This window comes from Balearica regulorum, chromosome 2 (assembly GCF_011004875.1).
Source record: "Balearica regulorum gibbericeps isolate bBalReg1 chromosome 2, bBalReg1.pri, whole genome shotgun sequence".
NCBI classification, from domain to species: Eukaryota; Metazoa; Chordata; class Aves; order Gruiformes; family Gruidae; genus Balearica; species Balearica regulorum.
Genome location: NC_046185.1, coordinates 67,431,263 through 67,449,192, shown reverse-complemented (window position 1 = coordinate 67,449,192; position 17,930 = coordinate 67,431,263). Strand labels below are relative to the sequence as shown.

At 36.5% G+C, this 17,930-nt stretch overlaps 1 protein-coding gene across 1 annotated transcript in view; it reads right to left on the bottom strand.

Annotated features, from left to right (window-relative positions):
* The window catches only part of LOC104633111 (dynein axonemal heavy chain 5), a 169,455-nt gene that overhangs the window by 135,232 nt on the left and 16,293 nt on the right, over nucleotides 1–17,930 (bottom strand). The window contains exons 12-26 of the mRNA XM_075744633.1: nucleotides 17,413–17,594; nucleotides 16,644–16,763; nucleotides 15,740–15,941; nucleotides 13,023–13,118; nucleotides 12,099–12,272; nucleotides 11,916–12,005; nucleotides 11,045–11,200; nucleotides 9,927–10,066; nucleotides 8,191–8,342; nucleotides 4,465–4,672; nucleotides 3,566–3,653; nucleotides 3,321–3,444; nucleotides 3,046–3,209; nucleotides 1,815–1,907; nucleotides 784–987 (exon numbers count right to left, since the gene is read on the bottom strand). Coding sequence (XP_075600748.1) covers nucleotides 784–987; nucleotides 1,815–1,907; nucleotides 3,046–3,209; nucleotides 3,321–3,444; nucleotides 3,566–3,653; nucleotides 4,465–4,672; nucleotides 8,191–8,342; nucleotides 9,927–10,066; nucleotides 11,045–11,200; nucleotides 11,916–12,005; nucleotides 12,099–12,272; nucleotides 13,023–13,118; nucleotides 15,740–15,941; nucleotides 16,644–16,763; nucleotides 17,413–17,594 — 2,193 coding nt within the window. The remainder of the gene's footprint in view (nucleotides 1–783; nucleotides 988–1,814; nucleotides 1,908–3,045; nucleotides 3,210–3,320; nucleotides 3,445–3,565; nucleotides 3,654–4,464; nucleotides 4,673–8,190; nucleotides 8,343–9,926; nucleotides 10,067–11,044; nucleotides 11,201–11,915; nucleotides 12,006–12,098; nucleotides 12,273–13,022; nucleotides 13,119–15,739; nucleotides 15,942–16,643; nucleotides 16,764–17,412; nucleotides 17,595–17,930) is intronic.

The window sequence follows — 17,930 nt, the reverse complement described above, 5'->3', positions numbered from 1 at the left end:
GAGTCAGCTGTGGGAATGTGGTCATCTATCAGTTGGTTTAGGAAGGGGAAAATAAAAAGAGTGAGCAGTTTCAAAGATAAGATTACTCCTGTTTTGATCGCTTGTTTCTCAGCCTGACTAAAGCACATTTGATAGGTAAGACCAGTAGTTTTACATGCACACAGGTTGAATTTCACTAATCAGAATGTACACAAGGTTTTATTTCATGAAATATCTCCTGTCAAAACACTCCTCGGAGCTTTACCATTTATGTGACTGGACCCACTTCCTAATGAAGACAACTCCATCAGCCCAGATTCTCTTCTGCTGTGGAATTCTTATTACTGGAAATATTTACTAGATATAGTTGATAATTTTATGAGAAATAGAAAAGCTGCTTTCAGCAGTGGTTGCTGAAGAAGAACTAGTCAGTTTAATATTCAGGAGTGCTTTTGTAGTCCACAATTTCTCTGAGATTCTGTTAAATTATTCTCTTTTAAAACCTATGCAGACAAGATGCTGCGGGAAAGATGCATAAGCATATGAGAGCTTAAGCTTCTTTATGCTCCAACATTATTTTTTGCTCTTCTACTTTCTTCCTTAGATGGTTTAATTGGTAAAGAATGACAAGTTCTGGTCAACACAAGAGTACAGAGGAGCTACTACAGGTATATAGATTCTACTATGAAACTAAGCATCTAGTAATGCTTCCTAATGAGCACACAGTCTCCATACGCAACCCATAACAGTTTATTTAGAAGATTTTACAATACAGCAACGTATTTTATTAAATACGTATTTAACCTTGTTCCAGATGCCTGAAAATTCAGAAAAGCTGTTCAGAAGATCCGATGCTTCAGTTTTGAGAGACAAAATAATTGTATTTAGTTGAATTACCACTTTATTTACATCCTTATGCTCGATGATCTGTTTGTTTAAAGGTTTCAGTGCCACCATCCTGGTGAGTTTGTTCTCATCACCTAGCTCTACAGCAACAGCTTGTTCAATCTGGCATAAATTAAACAAGAAAAAACATATGTCCAGTAGTTTTATATATATATTTTTACATTATAGAATGCCCAATAATGCATACACAGTAAGCGCTTCTACGAACAGATAGAAAGTGCAGAGAAAGCATCCACAAGGAGACTCCCTGTTCTTAGCCTGGATTTTTACAGAACTATAGTTCTAGTTTTAAAGCTGATTTTACCAAAAATTGCCATGTGGACCTCTATACTAATTGTCTGCGAATGAAATCTGTTAAATATGCATCATATAAGGTACAACTGTGCTGTTTCCTGTTCCTGTACAACTGCTCAGGTCTTCCTGCTTTCTTTGGCATAGTATTGCAATCATCTGTAGCCATTCTTGGCCAAAAAAAGGTCCTATAGGTGGTAGGGGATTGACTGCTTGGAAATAAGCAAACAATTCTGCTTGAGGAAACTGAATTTAACCCACTCTCTCCTAGTTTAATTTTTTTGTTATTTATTTCCAGGACTTGAATGTGGTTTTTTCATTGAAATGAGCTGATCTAGTACCCATGGATAATGTTAGTTTTCACACATTATCTACATTATTATCATCATACTTGATCAGTATATTTAAAACATTTTTTTAAAGTAAATTTTGATTTTATTATTGGAAACCACCAAACATAAGATTTATGAATTATTACTCTAATGTTCAATTACTTGGTATAGAGATTAAAAACAAAGCTTTCACTTAACATGAAGATCCACCAGATTACAAGTATTGGTACAGAACATGTTCTTATGAGATTAAGAAATATTAACCAAAATACTAACATTTGAAAATAATCATAAAAAAATACTCGCCTGCTGCTGTTTATGATGTAAGTGAGCAAATTTCCATAGAGGGATATCTTTGGCTATTGATAATATGATATTTACTGCTTTGTTTACAGCACTCTGAAAACAGCAAAACATTCACCTTAAGCACATAGAGAGATTATAACAAATGGGGGGGGGGGGGGGGGTGGAAAGGATCAATACCAAAATGGAAAAAATATACCTCTATCTTTACAGGAAGTATTCTAATAAGCATGAAGTAGGATCACCCAAAATACATTTTGTAATGGGAAAGAGTAGCCCATAAAGCTTTATCCCAGTCCTACGTTTATGTGGCTTTCAAACATGAACACAAGAGACCTTTACAAGTAGTAATCGTGAATCACTGGGGATCATAACTTAATTATAGTACTATTTCCCCTTATACTGGTTATAAACATAGTTATTTATTATTAATAATAATAGTTTTCGCATTCACATCAGAATGCCTGAACACACTTGTCTGAATTTGTGATGGTATAATCTATAATCTACACGGGCAGCTATATAAATTATTATATAACTTCTATCTATGGTATTTTAAAATTACACTTTGAGGTCTGATTTCTTACACCACTACAAAGGCTGCAAATGAAATCTGAGAAAGAATTCAGCTACTGATTTTGACAGTGACAATGCTAAATGAAAGACCACAAATCAACACCATAAACAACTAATACTTTGTGAATAATTTCAGACGTCACAGGAGATTGTATGTATGTGTGTAAGAATTTTGCTGAATTAGTATAAGTTTAAATGAGTGTTCAAATTTTTTCACAGTTTAGGGCCTCAGGCTGGTAATATTTCTCTTTACATTTCACTCCTGCAGAATGCTGATTTATGAATGATACTTTAAACTGATAACATCGTTTTATATTCTGAAAGAGTTTAAAGAGACCAGGAAGTTGAATCAGGCTGTATCAATGACATTCATTTTTATTCTTGCATTCACTTTGAAGTGTTTCCCTCTAAGTAGAGGTTTGTAAATGTGAATTATTGAACTTTTAGGAAAACAGTTCCTTCTACTGGTCTGCATAACAAACGTGATCAGTGGCTTCGTGTCTTAGTGCCCATTGATGTCACGAACTCAAGTGACTTTTAATCTTTTTTTGCCTTTCTTTTGTTCTTATACCAGATTAAGTTTGCACATGTTGTTTTAAAGAAATACATTTGTAAATGTTCTACCATAAATGACTGAGATGTTCAATTATTTTGTTACCTGAATATCTTCAAGACTTGGTTTCAAGACAATATTTGGAATAGCCAGTTGAATTTCAGCTTTGAACAAAGGAACCCTCTGTGTCTCTACAAACTTGGTCATCTGATACCTCGAGTCAATAACACACAATCGATGTCTTAAGGACTCCAGAGAAATCTTTGTACCTAAATAAACATAATATTTAAGTGAGGTTATATTTTTTTTAACTACAATAAGCTTGGGGAAAAAAATCTCAAATTATATTAAAAAATTAAACACATCTGAAAAAGACTCACATCTGACCAAAGAGTCAGTATTCTTCTGACAAAGTTGTCCCATCAGATTATAATAAGTACAGGACAGACATTCTTGGCAGCGTGTTTTCTGTTTCATGTCGAGATTTGTACAGGCATATGAATCCTGAAGAGTTAAAGGGAAATTCTTAGGAAAATAACCATATTATCCATCAAGTGAAAGTGAAATATCATGTATCTGACTAGGTCATAAAAGGTTACTTTTAACACTGTAGAAGTCTTCTTACCTCTGGACTTCTCCCGGCATCTGCTTTCAGCCGGTGCTTAAGTATATCTACCAGTTCGTACACAGAGCATTCCACTTGCTGACTCTGTCTACAAAAACAACCTTACAGTCACCCACAGGGAATCAAACATAAGGAATTCTCTTTGCTGTTTTCCAGGCACACACCCCCAGTCCCACTGCACTGTGAAGAATTGTATGTGCAGGGAAATACCCTTATAGTTTTCAGTTTGTTCCTATTGCTTAGGCATACAGAGAATGTAAGACATTAAGATAAGCAGACTACAAGGAAACCCCTTTGTCAGACTCTGTTATATCTGATTCAACTGGACTTTATAATAATTAAAGTAAGTTATTCTCCAGCCACAGTTAATAAAACAGGCTTATCATGATGATACGGTGACATAATCTGTGAAATCAGAATTAGTAAAATAAAAACAAAAAAATAAGTAGAAGGTATCTTATTTTGCACAGTCACCATAGACATCTTTTTGGAGAAGAACTGAACGACTATTCTGCTGTAACCTGGAAAATAAGCACAGGCCAAAAAAATTGTGGCACCGGGAAAATGGGAAGTCTTACATTAGCTAGCTAGCATTAAGAATCAGGCAATTAATGTGGGGATTAGATTTCAAGTCTTATCCATCTTCATTCTTCTTGCTACTGATTAGAATGGCAAAAGAAGAAAAATATTAAATGCTAAACACTACAGGTGCAATCTTACATCTGCTGTATTCAAAATACTTGGGAATTTTTCCCTGCATCTTGAGACTATCATTTTACTTTAGACTAGTATTCTGTTAAAATAAATTTTTACAAGTAAACTCTCTACACATAAAAAAGTAATATGTAAATAATCCCACCCAAATATGGCCTTCAAATCTATGCAATGAATAAACCTACTGAGACAGTTTGTGAGCAGTAGAGATAGCAAGCTTTTCTGTCTGTTCCAGGAAAGAAAGCATATCCATAGGTTCATCTTCTGGCAAAATTATCAGAGCAGTGTTCGACATATCCTCCAGAATTCTTTCAATTCTGCACTCCAGAGTATCAGCTGCTTCTTTGACAACATAGTCCAACTCCCTCAGGGTACAATAAACATTCTCAATAACTAAGCAAAGAAAAGAAAATGAAAACAAATATGCAAAATACAGACCCCTTAAATGTCATCTCCCCCTTCCTCCCCAGTATTACAATAAAATGACGATTTAATGGCAATGAAATACGCAACAAAGGCCTGGAACCAAAACATGATGAGTACAATAGCCTTCAAAATAGCTCTTCTTTTTTGAAGTAAAGAACATTGTAATGAAAAGGATCAACAAAATATAGTGGAAAACAGAAAAGATACAACTGTCCAAAAATTACTTTGGTCCTTCTACATAAATCCACAGGGAAATCCAGTACTTTCATCATTGTAATTAACTTAGAAACTTAATGGCTAAAATTCCTCCAGCCATGATAACACACTGGTTAAACCACTAGATTTCTTCTTTCATGCATTTGACCTTTGTTTTGGAACGAGATGAACTGATTGCTTTAAGAGATGTGTTTACTAAACTATGTTAAAAATACTGTTTCTGAGTAGAGTGGGTACATTCTTTCCCTGTCCTTCATACTTTTATTGCAAAAAAGAAAGAAATATGTCACCTGACACATTTTGTCTTTGAATTTGGCCCCCATACTTCTACATATTAGATGGAAATAAAGCACTTAAGACATTAAGCTCATGCATAGTAAGTTCAGCACATTGCTGGCAGGACAGTGTTAAGTGGCCTTAAATTAAAAGACGGTCGATTTAGATTAGATGTTAGAAAGAAATTCTTCGCTGTTAGAGTGGTGAGGCACTGGAACAGGTCACCCAGAGAGGTTGTGGAGGTCCCACCCCTGGAAGTGTTCAAGGCCAGGCTGGATGGGGCTTTGGGCGACCTGGTATAGTGGAGGGTGTCCCTGCCCAGGCAGGGGGGTTGGAATAGAATCATAGAATGGTTTGGGTTGGAAGGGACCTTAAAGATCATCTAGTTGCAACCCCCCTTCAGGTACTGGTAACCGCAATTAGATCTCCCTGGAGCCTTCTTCAGGCTGAACAATCCTAACTCTCTCAGCCTAGATTGAAGTCCCTTCCAAACCAAACCTTCTATGATTTTATGATTTTATGTACACTGAACCAATGACTCATTTGTAAGTGTCCAACATAACATTCTGGGCACACTAGACATTGCACATCCTCGAAAAGGTATGATGTATACGCTCATGAAGAGCATTCCTTTCTAGGGGTGATTCCATTCCAGCTGCAGCAGCAGGAAACAGGAGGTAGCCCAGATACTCTTGGCGCATAACCTCTACCTTGTAAAGAAGGCCAATTTCCGCCAGAGCAAATGCTGATCCAAAGAACCATTAAAATCTGAATTATAGTTATTCAGACACTTAACATTGCACACAGTACCTAAATGAATAAATAAATGAATAATATTGTAAAGAACTTCCTTATGATGCATTACTAAATTATGCAAACCAAACACAAAAATTAATGTGAGCTATAAAACAAACATGAAAAACCCCTTGCCATTGTTTTTTGCACTCTGGTCAGGCAAAGGTCAAGTAAAGCTAAAAGGTGGCCAGCCCTGCCTTAAGCACTGGTCAGAGCACAAATGAACAGCTGCACAAACCCATGCCCCATTTCACATTCAGATTTAGGCTGCATCTGTTCCTGCTTATCTTGCTGCTTGTCACTGTGAAGAAGTGAAAGCCTAACATCAGACTACTTCAACTGAAAACTGATTTCCAAGCATGAGCTATTGTATTCTCATGGAACTGCAACATAAAAGTCTTGCTGATGGTTTTATCTATGTCCATTTAAATGACACTTTTATAACAGTTAATCAATTTTATGCTGTATTTTATGTGGATAAGATTCTATCTTACTGGTTGTGTGCAAAAACCTCAATGCGTAATTGGGGATTAAAACCAAGTTTTCTTAGAAAAAATTAGGATTTGGGCAGAAATCTCCAAATACTATATATCTCTTACTAATTTCAACCCTGAATACAGACACTTTTAGGACGTTCAGCATAAGTTATGAAGACTTTTCTATAGAAAACATAAGAGACATTATTAAAGCATCCCACGTCCGTTCTCGTCTCACATTCTTGTAGCAGTCAAGCTATCATTATCTATCTGAAGTGAAGAGGTCAGTGCACAAACATTTTTTCAGCGAAATAAAAAAAAGAATGCAGGCATGAGAAGAGCTCTTAACTTTTTCATTATATGGTCACTTACTTGGAAGAAGATCATAGAAACATTGATAGGGGAAAAAGAAGTAAAAATGCATAATAATTTTAAAAGTGTGATACAACAGCTTAAGCTCAGTAAATGAAAATGCATGCAATTCAAAAATGGAACTGCAACACAAGACGTAACTATATGATGCAATGTTACTCAATGAAGTTTGCAAGAAATCTCACAAGTCAAGGCTCTACAGGCTCTCCCATCTATACAGCAGTATGGATAGCAGTCTAACATGACAAACCATTTACTCAGTTACACAGCTGTAAATTAACTAATTTAGTGACTTCAGTGTACATCAGCAATTGAATTTGTAATGCCTCAATTGAGAGAGGTGGGGATGAGCAAAACCAATCGTTTTACAACACTAATTATTTTCCAAAAGTCAGGAGGAAAAAAAAAAAAGAAGAAAAAAGTGATAACTAATGTATTGGGTTTACAGTTTTTTAGCACCAGAGCACTTATTCTCTCACTGCACTCCTCTCCGAGCCACTTCAATACATTAACCAGTAATGTTTAGTAGGATTAAGAAATTCTGACAAATTTCAAGAAACTGTGACTCAACAGTGATTCTACACTCTATCACAAGAGTAAAAAAGGGTAGGTTGTTTATGTGGGAGGACATAAGAGTGGTAAAGGGGCATCACCAGGGAGAGGAAAAAAGGATATGCCTGGTAAAGCAAATGCCTTCACAGAATCACAGAACAGTAGGTGTTGGAAGGGACCTCTAGAGATCATCTAGTACAAACCTCCTGCTAAAGTAGGATCACCTAGAGCAGGTTGCACAGGATCACATCCAGGTGGGTTTGGAATATCTCCAAAGAAGGAGACTCCATAGCCTCTCTGGGTAGCCTGTTCCAGTGGTCAGTCACCCTCACAGTGAAGTTTTTCCTCATATTCAGATGGAACTTCCTGTGTTCCAGCTTGTGCCCATTGCCACTTGTCCTGTTGCTGGGCACCACTGAAAAGAGTCTGGCCCCATCCTCTTGATATCCACCCTTTAGATATTTATAAGTATTGATCAGATCCCCTCTCAGTTTTCTCTTCTCCAGGCTAAATAGAACCAGCCCTCTCAGCCTTTCCTCATAAGAGAGATGGTCCAGTCCCCAGACTAAACAAGGGCTGTTCAAAGATAGCTGTCAAACAGACCTGGTCTGATCACCACCATTTAGAGCAGGACATCATTTTCACCTTACGCATGTCTGACTTACTTCCATAATCAGGGGGGAGGGACCTGACGTATTTTTCCCTCGTATAGATGGAGTGCTTTTCCTAAAACTGACAAGGAAATACTGGACTGGTGCCACCCAACAGCATCAACAGTTGACCCATTCTGCTACATACATTTATTGATGTTCAAAGAAGTCCATGACAGCTGCATCAGGCCTGGAGTAAAGGCATCCTCAACTTGTCCTATGAATGGTTTCATCAGTGGTTTCAGCATAACAGGAATCCCATTCAGATGCTCTTTGTAATTGATCAACAGATTCTGGAGTCTGCAAGACATGATCATGCTAAGGATGTGCTTAATTCAGATATTTGAAACAAAGAGAAGTTTGGACACATTTTCTGTTAATAAGATTTGCAAGTTCTGACCCCATGTTAAAAATAAGAACTCTTCCCAGCTATTCCTAGCTCAAACGAAGTCTCTTTTTCCCCACTAACAGCAGAATGAGACTAGGGAAATAAGTACATCCAGTAAAGTGACTGTGATTGATTTAGAGAAACTTTCTTCGAAGGAAAATTAATTACAGTAAAAAAACACAGGAAATTGAATTTTTGTTCCCTTTATCCTATCTCACAGTGCTTATAAGAAAAAATACATCCAAACCACTTACGACACCAAATCCCAAAGAGGCCAAATTCTGAATTAAGACTTAGCAATATAGTTCCATGAAAATGGAGCTACGTAATGAAGCTACATAAACAAGAATTAGAAGCAAATGCAACTCAGAAGTGAGATACATAATTAGATCTTTACAAGAACTGCTGCAAAAAAAGTAATAGCTGTGTTCTGTGCCAGACGAAAACCATGACTTTAAACATCATTGTAAGAAACCATATACTGAGATAACCCATTCGCAATACACCAAATGTTTTTCCAGTGCTGCTTAAGCAAAAATCTACAGTCTCTGAACATTCATTCTTTGCTTGGGGAGTCAGTCTGAAGTCTTTTTTTAGAGTAGAAAGGAAGTTTGGATTATTCTTTATTATTGCAAACATTTTCTGTAGTTTTTTGTTTCCCTTGGAAGGCAAAAGTTGGGGCTGTTGCTTTTTAGAGGACTGTAGCACATAGAGTTTACCTTGCACATTAGAAATTTTAGGTTAGTTTGTCCTAAAACACTCCACAGATAATTAATGAAAAATGTGGTATTATAAGAGTGAAAGACTGAAAGCTTTAACAATAGAAAAAGGGAGGATGTTGAATTCAGTTGTTTATGAAACTCTTTGAACTTTGTTCCTTTTTGTCCACTTCTACTCAAAAACTACCTAAAGAACACTCCTCACAAAGAATGATTTTTTAAAACCTATCATTCTTGCTTAGTGAGTTAATAATCAGCATCCCTGAGAATGAAAAGAACTCCTCCAGCACAGAATTGGATTGTTACAAGAAGCAGAAAGAAATTACTTAAAATCAACAAAAGTTATTTTCAACACAAGAGAGCAAATTATAACTTAGATGATGTATTACCTATACAAATGTCTTGGTTGTGCCTTAATCAAGTGGTAAATTCCAGCTTGTTTTTCTAACGAAAAAAGCCCTTTTGAAGTTAACTGTACTATTTTGGAGTGTTATCCCTATGTTATAGTGCATAGATGCCTTAGCAGTACCCAGGAGCCACACTTAAAGAGCAGCTGTTGCCTAAAACAGCATGTAGGCATTTTCCAGTAATGAGATATTTGTTGAGATAGACTGCATGCTACCAATATTACTATGGAAATGCAGGGGAAAGCAATTAAATTTCAATTAAACTCCAACAAAGAGAAAAATTATAATAAATCAAAAGCATATGCAACTGACTCAAAGCTAGGGATTCCCATTTGCAGATGAGAATCAAATCCAAAAAATGTTCACTTACTCCATTTGATGTCTTTTAATCTGTTCTTCATCTGCACACAAGTCAAGGACAACATCTGGAACTTCAAAATCCATTTTTTTCAGGTATTTTGTTTCGTAAAGTACTTCCAGGACCACAGGATCCAAGTTTACAAGTAATTCCTTCATATAGCAGTACAGGGGGGAAAAAAGAGAAATAGAAAATAAAGCAATAGTTTGATGGTTACATGTAGTGTGATATAACTGGAACTTATAACAAGATGTAGATGACTAGAGAAGATTTTTAAAACGGATACCCATTTTTCCACACAGCTCTTCATCCTCTTCCACAAATGTCTGGATTTTCCAAAGTATTAATTAGCCAGTATCTTACATTGATTTCAATTTCCTGTGACTCCTTCACTGTCCCCTAACCACTTGGCTCCTATGACTTCCTACGTTTAATTCCAGTTCTGCAGCTACAATCTGTGGAAGCTAACTTGCCTTTTCATCTCAGTTTCTCCACCAATAGATTAGGCAGAAATGTTGTGATGGTTAATCTCTGTACACTTTTGGGGGCACTAAATACTATTAAGATGCTAAATAAATTTGAAAACTAGGTTCTAGTTGTCCATTATGGAATCATTAGTTCAAAAAATGCCACACTTTGAACATAATTTCTCTGCACTACAGCAGAAAAAAATAATCTGTGAAGTAAAAATGGTAAGATTTTTTGTCTCAACAAGAAGTTTTGAAAGCAAATTAATGAATGAATGCAATATACTCAACACAGTGATGTTGACCATTACAGAAAAGACCAGGATCTAATTAAAAATTCCTTCCTTGACTAAAATTTTGTTTAACGCAGAAAATAAAACATGAAGCAATATCTAAAAAGATGCAGATAAGTCACTAATAGATAGATATTTGCTGGGTACTGCCTCTTTTATGCCCTGAATGAGGCAGAAGCCTTAAGTGACATGATGAAGTCTGTACCATAAATATATACCAAAAGGAAAAAAAAAATATACCAATTTGAGTAGTTCATTTTTTAAGACAATTAAGATTATTTTAATACTGTGCTTGTCTATCCATGATGTGATTAAAGTAGCATATGCAATACCAAACATTGCAACAGTAATACAAATAGATCATATTTACCTTGGTTTCTGGGTGCCTTACAAGTAAGGAAGCACACAGAGCACTTCTAGCTTGGTCAGCAAACCTGCACCAGGCTCTATGATAAATAAGTTCAAACTCCAAAAGAACTGCAGCCATTTTATTGTAGCTTTTAATGACCTTTTTCATTTCCAGTGTCTGCAATGGAAGGGAGGGCAAAAAAAAAAACCAAACACTATTTAATCAATTCAATGAGTCAATAGTAGAAATGTCCTCCACTAGGCTTTTCCTCACCACCGTTAGGAAAACAAAACAAATAGAAAGCTTTAAGTTATGCTATTTTAGAGATGAGGTAAGACACAGAAACATAGAAATACATTTAGGAATTAAATTATTAAGAAGTATTTAACTGCTGTATACAACGTAACTCTTTTCTTGATTCTTCCTCGCAGTCTTGCCCATAAAAAAGTCTATACTATGACCTATACAAGTCACTGATGTCCCATTGAGAAAGCTATAAAAATTATATTCTTCATGAAGTGTGGCTAGTGTTTAAGGTTAAATATCTCAGTCCTCTTCATTACAGAGCATAGCAGACAGAAGGCTCTAAGCTTAGGTACACAGCCAACAGTGCTGCTATCAGGATTAACATGAGTCAAGCCCCAGACGGGACAAAACCACTGGCCTAAGTCATCATCTCAATGTTTCAAGGGAAGCAACTGTCCTCAGCCACAGAATAATACTGCTGCAAAAAGAAATTCAAATCCTGGAGCAAACACTAACACCTATCCTCTTGGATGAGCTTGAATACAAGTGGCTAGAAAAGTGAGCTTAGGAGTATAAAAATAAATCATGTGTCTGTTAATAACATGCTTGAGAGCTTAGCAGAAATCCTCCTCTGCTAATTTCCAACCTTCAAAAGTGTGGTTTTCTTTTTAAGGAATGTCATTGGATGCTCAATTTTTCTGTATAACTGCTGAGCCCACATAATCTTCCCTGTTACCTGAAACACAGAAGATAAGAGGTTATATTTCCATTAACTTAAAGACAGTCAAAAAGCAAAGTCTTTTTTCTTTCTCATTTATTTCATTCTTACTGGTGGTATATTACGTGGTATAGGCGGATTTTCTTTTTGCTTCTGGTAGAGTTTCCGAACAAACTCTAAGTCTTGGCTGTACTGCTGAAGAACAATGGTATACTTCTCATTAAGATCAATATGATTTTCTCCTATTTGTTCAAGCTTCATCAGAAGTCCCAGCATCTGTTCAGTCTAAAAAGGAGGATGAAGCATTTACTGCAGAAGATGTTATATAGTTCAGAAAGTCATTGTTCATAAACTGGTTTTATTATTTATAAATTATGTAGGTTTCTAAATTGTTTTCTAAGAAACACAGAAAAGTCCATCCCGACAAGTTAGTGAATTTTACTTCTGTATTTTGTCCCATATAGAATATATTTACCATAGTATGAACCAAGAAACTGCTACCACTACGGTACAATGAAATATTTAAATTTTTTCTGACTCTCAAATCATCCCTCTTTTTTTCTGCAAACAGTTGTGGTAGAACAGCTAGACCTTTACTAATGCTTCATTAACATCTCCTATCAGGATCAGGGCCTGAACCAATGAACAGTACTGACAGTAAGGTAACAGAATGCAGAAATTATTTCATTACTCCTGCCAGTCCAACAGGAATAACTTTGAAATACACAGGAAGCATGGAGAACAACAGGATGAAGAAAAAAAATTTAAAAACTTCAAAAAACCCAGGGCTATAAAATTGGTAAGGAAAGATGGAACATAAAACTGGCACCAAGTAACAATGAACATTATCTTCCAGCACTTCTGCAAGTGACTTTTAGAAAACTTGTAATAGGTTTGATGTCTTCCTACATTATCTCAGGCAGCCACCAGCACAGTACAGAAGACTAGCAGCAATGAAGGAGTTCAGTAGGAGCTGTGGGTGCTCAGCCTTTCTGAGCACCAGAACAAGGGGGTTGCAGTTGTAAAATTACTTACAGTTATGGTCCTCTCAAACCAGGAATCCACAAATTCTTGTATGGACTCATACAATGCTGCAATTTGGTTCTTAAATTCAAGGTAATCTCTTTCAAACTAAAAAAGGGTAAAAGAAAAAAAAAATCATCTATAGTGTTGTTTTCATTTCATACAAAATTATTTCCCTGAAGTTTTTCGGGAATTTGCTTTATCTGTGCAGTACATGCGTTCAGCACTGAATTAAAGAGAACAGGGACAACACTAGTAACAAAGGCATTCACATTCTAAGCAAAGTAAACAAAAAATGATAGCGTTAGGTTATATGATTAAAGCCTCATCTTCATGAACACAAAGAAGCGCAGAGGAACAAGGACAGGCAGAGGAAATCTAATAACCTAATCAGAGGGAACAGAACACACTCACCAGTTACTCCCCGCACTGCCATGGGAGAGCGTTCAGCTCACTGTCCAGGTATGAAACCCATCAAGATAAGCAAACCGGCAGGCTCTCTAGAGCACCTTACAGACTAAGGGAGGTTATTGCCTTGCAGATAAGGGACTCATTACAGTTTACCAGGGAAGAGCATTTTGGGACTACACAAAACGTATTATGGGAGTTAGGGAAGCAGCAAAGGCAGGGATCAATGTGGTTTGTGGAAGGAACAAGTGTGGAAAAATGGAGGCATGATGGGACAAAAAGAATTGGTCACATGTGAGCAGGCTGCTGGCCAGTACACTTGTCTGGCTGTGCCCTGCACCCAATCAGCACAATCTGTCTTGTCTTCTTACTGATCACCATTTCTAACCATTTTCCTGGGTGAAAGGGTTCTTCTGTGTTCATGAGTGTGTATGGAGTGGAACCAGCAACAGGAGTGGAAGGCTTAAAGGCAGCTTATAAGAAAGATGAAGAGAAACTTTTACCAAGGCCTGTAGTGACAGGACAAGGAGTTAACAGTTTTATATCTACCCAAAAGAGGATTGGTTTAGATTGGACATAAGGAAGAAATTTTTTATGCTGAGGGTGGTGAGGCACTGGAACAGGTTGCCCAGAGAAGTTGTGGATGCCCCATCCCTGGAAGTGTTCAAGGCCAGGTTGGATGGGGCTTTGGGCAACGTGGTCTAGTGAAAGATGTCCCTGCCCATGGCAAGGGGGTTGGACTAGATCATCTTTAAAGGTGCCTTCCAACCCAAACCAGGTTATAAGGTTATAAGTCTGGGCCAACTACAAGAAAGAACTGTTTGCATGTGTGTGTCTCCATGTGTCAGCAACCAGGAGAGCAAGAGGATCCAGGGATCAAGTGGAGGTTAGACTGATTGCTTAACACCAGTTACTGGAGGGACCCATAGCGCCTGTGTCTTGCATGTGTGTGTACAAGCCTGAGTATCAGCAACAGGAGTGGGGCTGTGGGCCTTGGGAGGCTTTGTAAGTCCAGGAACTGGGGAGAATTGGGTATCCAGGGACCAGTTACCAGACAGACTGTGTAAGACCAGCTACTGGAAGGATCCATGTATATATGTTTTCTACTAACATACTTTTCTCCTGCTCAGCCAGAGAGGTACAGGTTGAGGCAATTAATAGTTTGTAATTGGATGATTGCTGTGTTTTCAGTTTGTGTTGAGCTATGTGGCCAAATCCGTGTATAAATGTCTTGTGTGTACATGTGCATGCATTCCTACTGGGAATTACATGCTCAGCCTCACAGCTGAGTGGACCTGGGGACATAGAACTGTGACAGCCTCACCTCTACTGGGCTACCAAATTTGGCAGCTCCTAATTGTAAGTAATTTGGGTATTTATCTGTAAGATTTTTTCTTAAAAGTCCAAAATACTGAGGACCTACAAGGAGTTCAATGCAAACTTGAAGAAAGCACTCCACAAGCTTGGGAACACAGTCCATAATATACATAGCTCTAGCCATTTAGGTGGAGAAAAGCTATGCAATTTTTAAACATCTCCAAATTGCCGTTAAAAGCAAATATTGTCTTTCAGAAAAAAAACACACAGCAAATACTAGAGAAATGTAAGCCATCAGCCAGTTAGAAGAAAGCCAAAGGTACTCTAGACTTAAATGTTTAAAGAAAAGTTCCTGACAGTTGCAAGCTACAGTTCAGGAAGGCAGGAGAGTAAGTCAACATTTCTAGCACTTCTGTTGTGAGGATATCAATCCTGCAAAGCAAGCAGGCTATGGCTCACAAAAAGCAGTGCAATTCCAGCATGTACAGACTGTATTAAAACATGAGTTTGAAGCACGTGAAAAGCCACTTTAGTTTTTACCACCCTGCTCAACAATGGAGGTGATACCATTCAGTTATCCCTCTAAAACGTTCATCTAAGTGCCTTTACTACCTTTACTATAATACTGCTTTTATTATTCCACTGTTTTCAGTAACACTGAGTAACTCTTGCAACTAGATAAACTGTATTTAATGCATTGACCTGCCTGAATTAGTTTTCAGTCTGCAGTTCAAAATATGTGCTTCTCAAAACAAACAAGTTTAGGAAAAGTTGTTTGTAGCATTACCTTTCACATAAAACCTAGTTTTTCAAAAATTAACAAAAATATTTAAATAAAAGTCAAATTTACCCAAACACTTTTAAATTGTATTAAAAAAATATGAAAGTATTATTACAGCAAAACACTATATGCATTGTTATAAAATTTAATCTTCTTTGCATAACTCCAGTGAAAAGCATAGAATTAAGGGACTGATTGTCAGATAAGTGCTGAATGGATGTACCTCTTTTTTTCTGTGATCCAGAACATCATACTGTTTGGATTTGGTGTTTGTAGCAATGCTTTGGTAATGAGTACTGATCTCTTCAATACCTTCTATTTTTATATGCTGAAGCTCTAAAAGGCTTTCCATAATATTGCTCATATCTGAAATCTTCTCCAAACGTTTACAGAATGTATCAAATTTTCCAAATATATAGTTTTCACTAACAATAAAAAAGCAACAGAGGGATGGTTATGCAAACCTATTTGTAATAAATTTAACCACATATATTTAACCCACATATATTCTTCCAGAACTGCTACCAAGTTTCATGTAAAAAAATCTATGCTGTAATAATTACAAATCAAGTAAAAATCATTTTAAAGTAATAGATATAAACCAGAAAATGCTTAATCCTTATATATGTCAATTGAAAGCCTTTACCACATTTTATTGGAGTTACTCTTTTAAATAAGACAGTTGCAGGACATCAAAATGTGACTATACAATACTAAGAAATGTCCTGTGCTTTAAGTGCCAATACAGGTAAAACCCCCCTTGGCATTGTGATAGACAACCCAGCCCAAAGCTGTTTAAATCCCCCTGGAGTCTTTTCACTTATATTTATGGCTAAAATTTGTTGGGATTTCAGACCACACATAAATATATGTATTAAATTAACACATGCATAAATTCCCCTGAAGTCCCATTGGACATCAGCTAAATCAAGAAGTGACTGGCCAAAACCTGTCACTGGTTTATTCCTGAATAAAAAAAAAAAAAAAAAGACCTCTGTAAGTTCATGCTGTGATTATAGTAAACACATTTTAATTATTTAGCTTGTCTGCTAGCCAGCAGATATAATGACATCTCATTTATAAATTGTATAAATGAATATGATTCAATATTAGAGTGATTTATTTACCTGAAATCAAATTGCCTCTCACTTGGATTTTCCTTTAGCTCCTCCCTAATTCTCTGAAAGGATGTTTGGTACTGTTCTTTGAGGGAAATGCATTGTTGTACCCTCTTTAGCAATTCTTGCCTGAGGAAAAAAGCACAGAAGACAGAAAATCACCATAAGGAGGTCTTTAAAAGAGTATAAAAGAAAATAGAACATTTCAGTCAGATATGCAACTTCAAAAAATAAGAACAAAATCATACATTACCTGAAAAATATTAAAAATATGAGAGGTAGATGACAAAGTTTTGTTTTGAATTTGTTATCTAGATTGGATATTTTTAAGTTTTGTGATTCTGGTTCTGGCATATATTGTCCCCTTTCTCACTCTGACTTTCCTGCCCACTAACAGCAAAATATAAATCTTAGATGGAATTTTGCCAGTCTGTCCTCAGAGCTTCTTTATGAAGAAGCTTAGCTCTTAGTTCTAATTGCTCAAGTGTGTTTTGGTCTAAAACAAAGCCATGGGGACAAATATCGAGTGTTGTATACTGATATACATAACACCGTTTTCAATAACAGGTTTTTTCAGAACACGGAGTAAATTTGGTTTTGCAGAGTACTTAATTCTACACAAAATGAGTACTCAGAAGCTTAAAATTAACATGGGAATCAGTGTCTGACAGGAGGACAAGGGGCTAATTAAATTTACCTTTTAATAATCTTGATGATTAATCTATAATTTTACTTCTAACATTAACAAAAGAAAATGAAATTATTAAAATTCTATCACCTGTCCAGATCCCATATTTTTGAAACACCTTCACATAGATACATCTTGCATGTGTTAATCATTTGATTAGTGATTTTAAGAAGAAGAGATGTCATGCACTCTGATGTGTTGTAGTATGGTGATGTAGTGTATATCATACAGACAGTATTCATTAAACTGGGTATGTGTTCCATCATTGTTACCTGCAACAGGAAAAAATGGGAGTCAGCAATTCAAGCAGAAAACGTGACAGCTCGGTGAATACGTTTGCCAGTGAATAACCATCTGTTTGATTGTAACACATTGTTCTTGTAGACATCTCATTATGAATTGGACCATCCAATTCATTTGCAGGGACCTAACACACTATGACCAAGCAAAAAAAATGGGGAATGGGAAATTAATAAATGAATATGTCTTCTTCCAGAATGGGATTTTGCAGAGGAAAAACAGAGACTGTACTCTTTTTGGCCGTGGTCTGCAGTATATGGGCAAGAAGAAGTAAGTTGGCCTTTGCTCATTTTGCCTAGATCTGTACA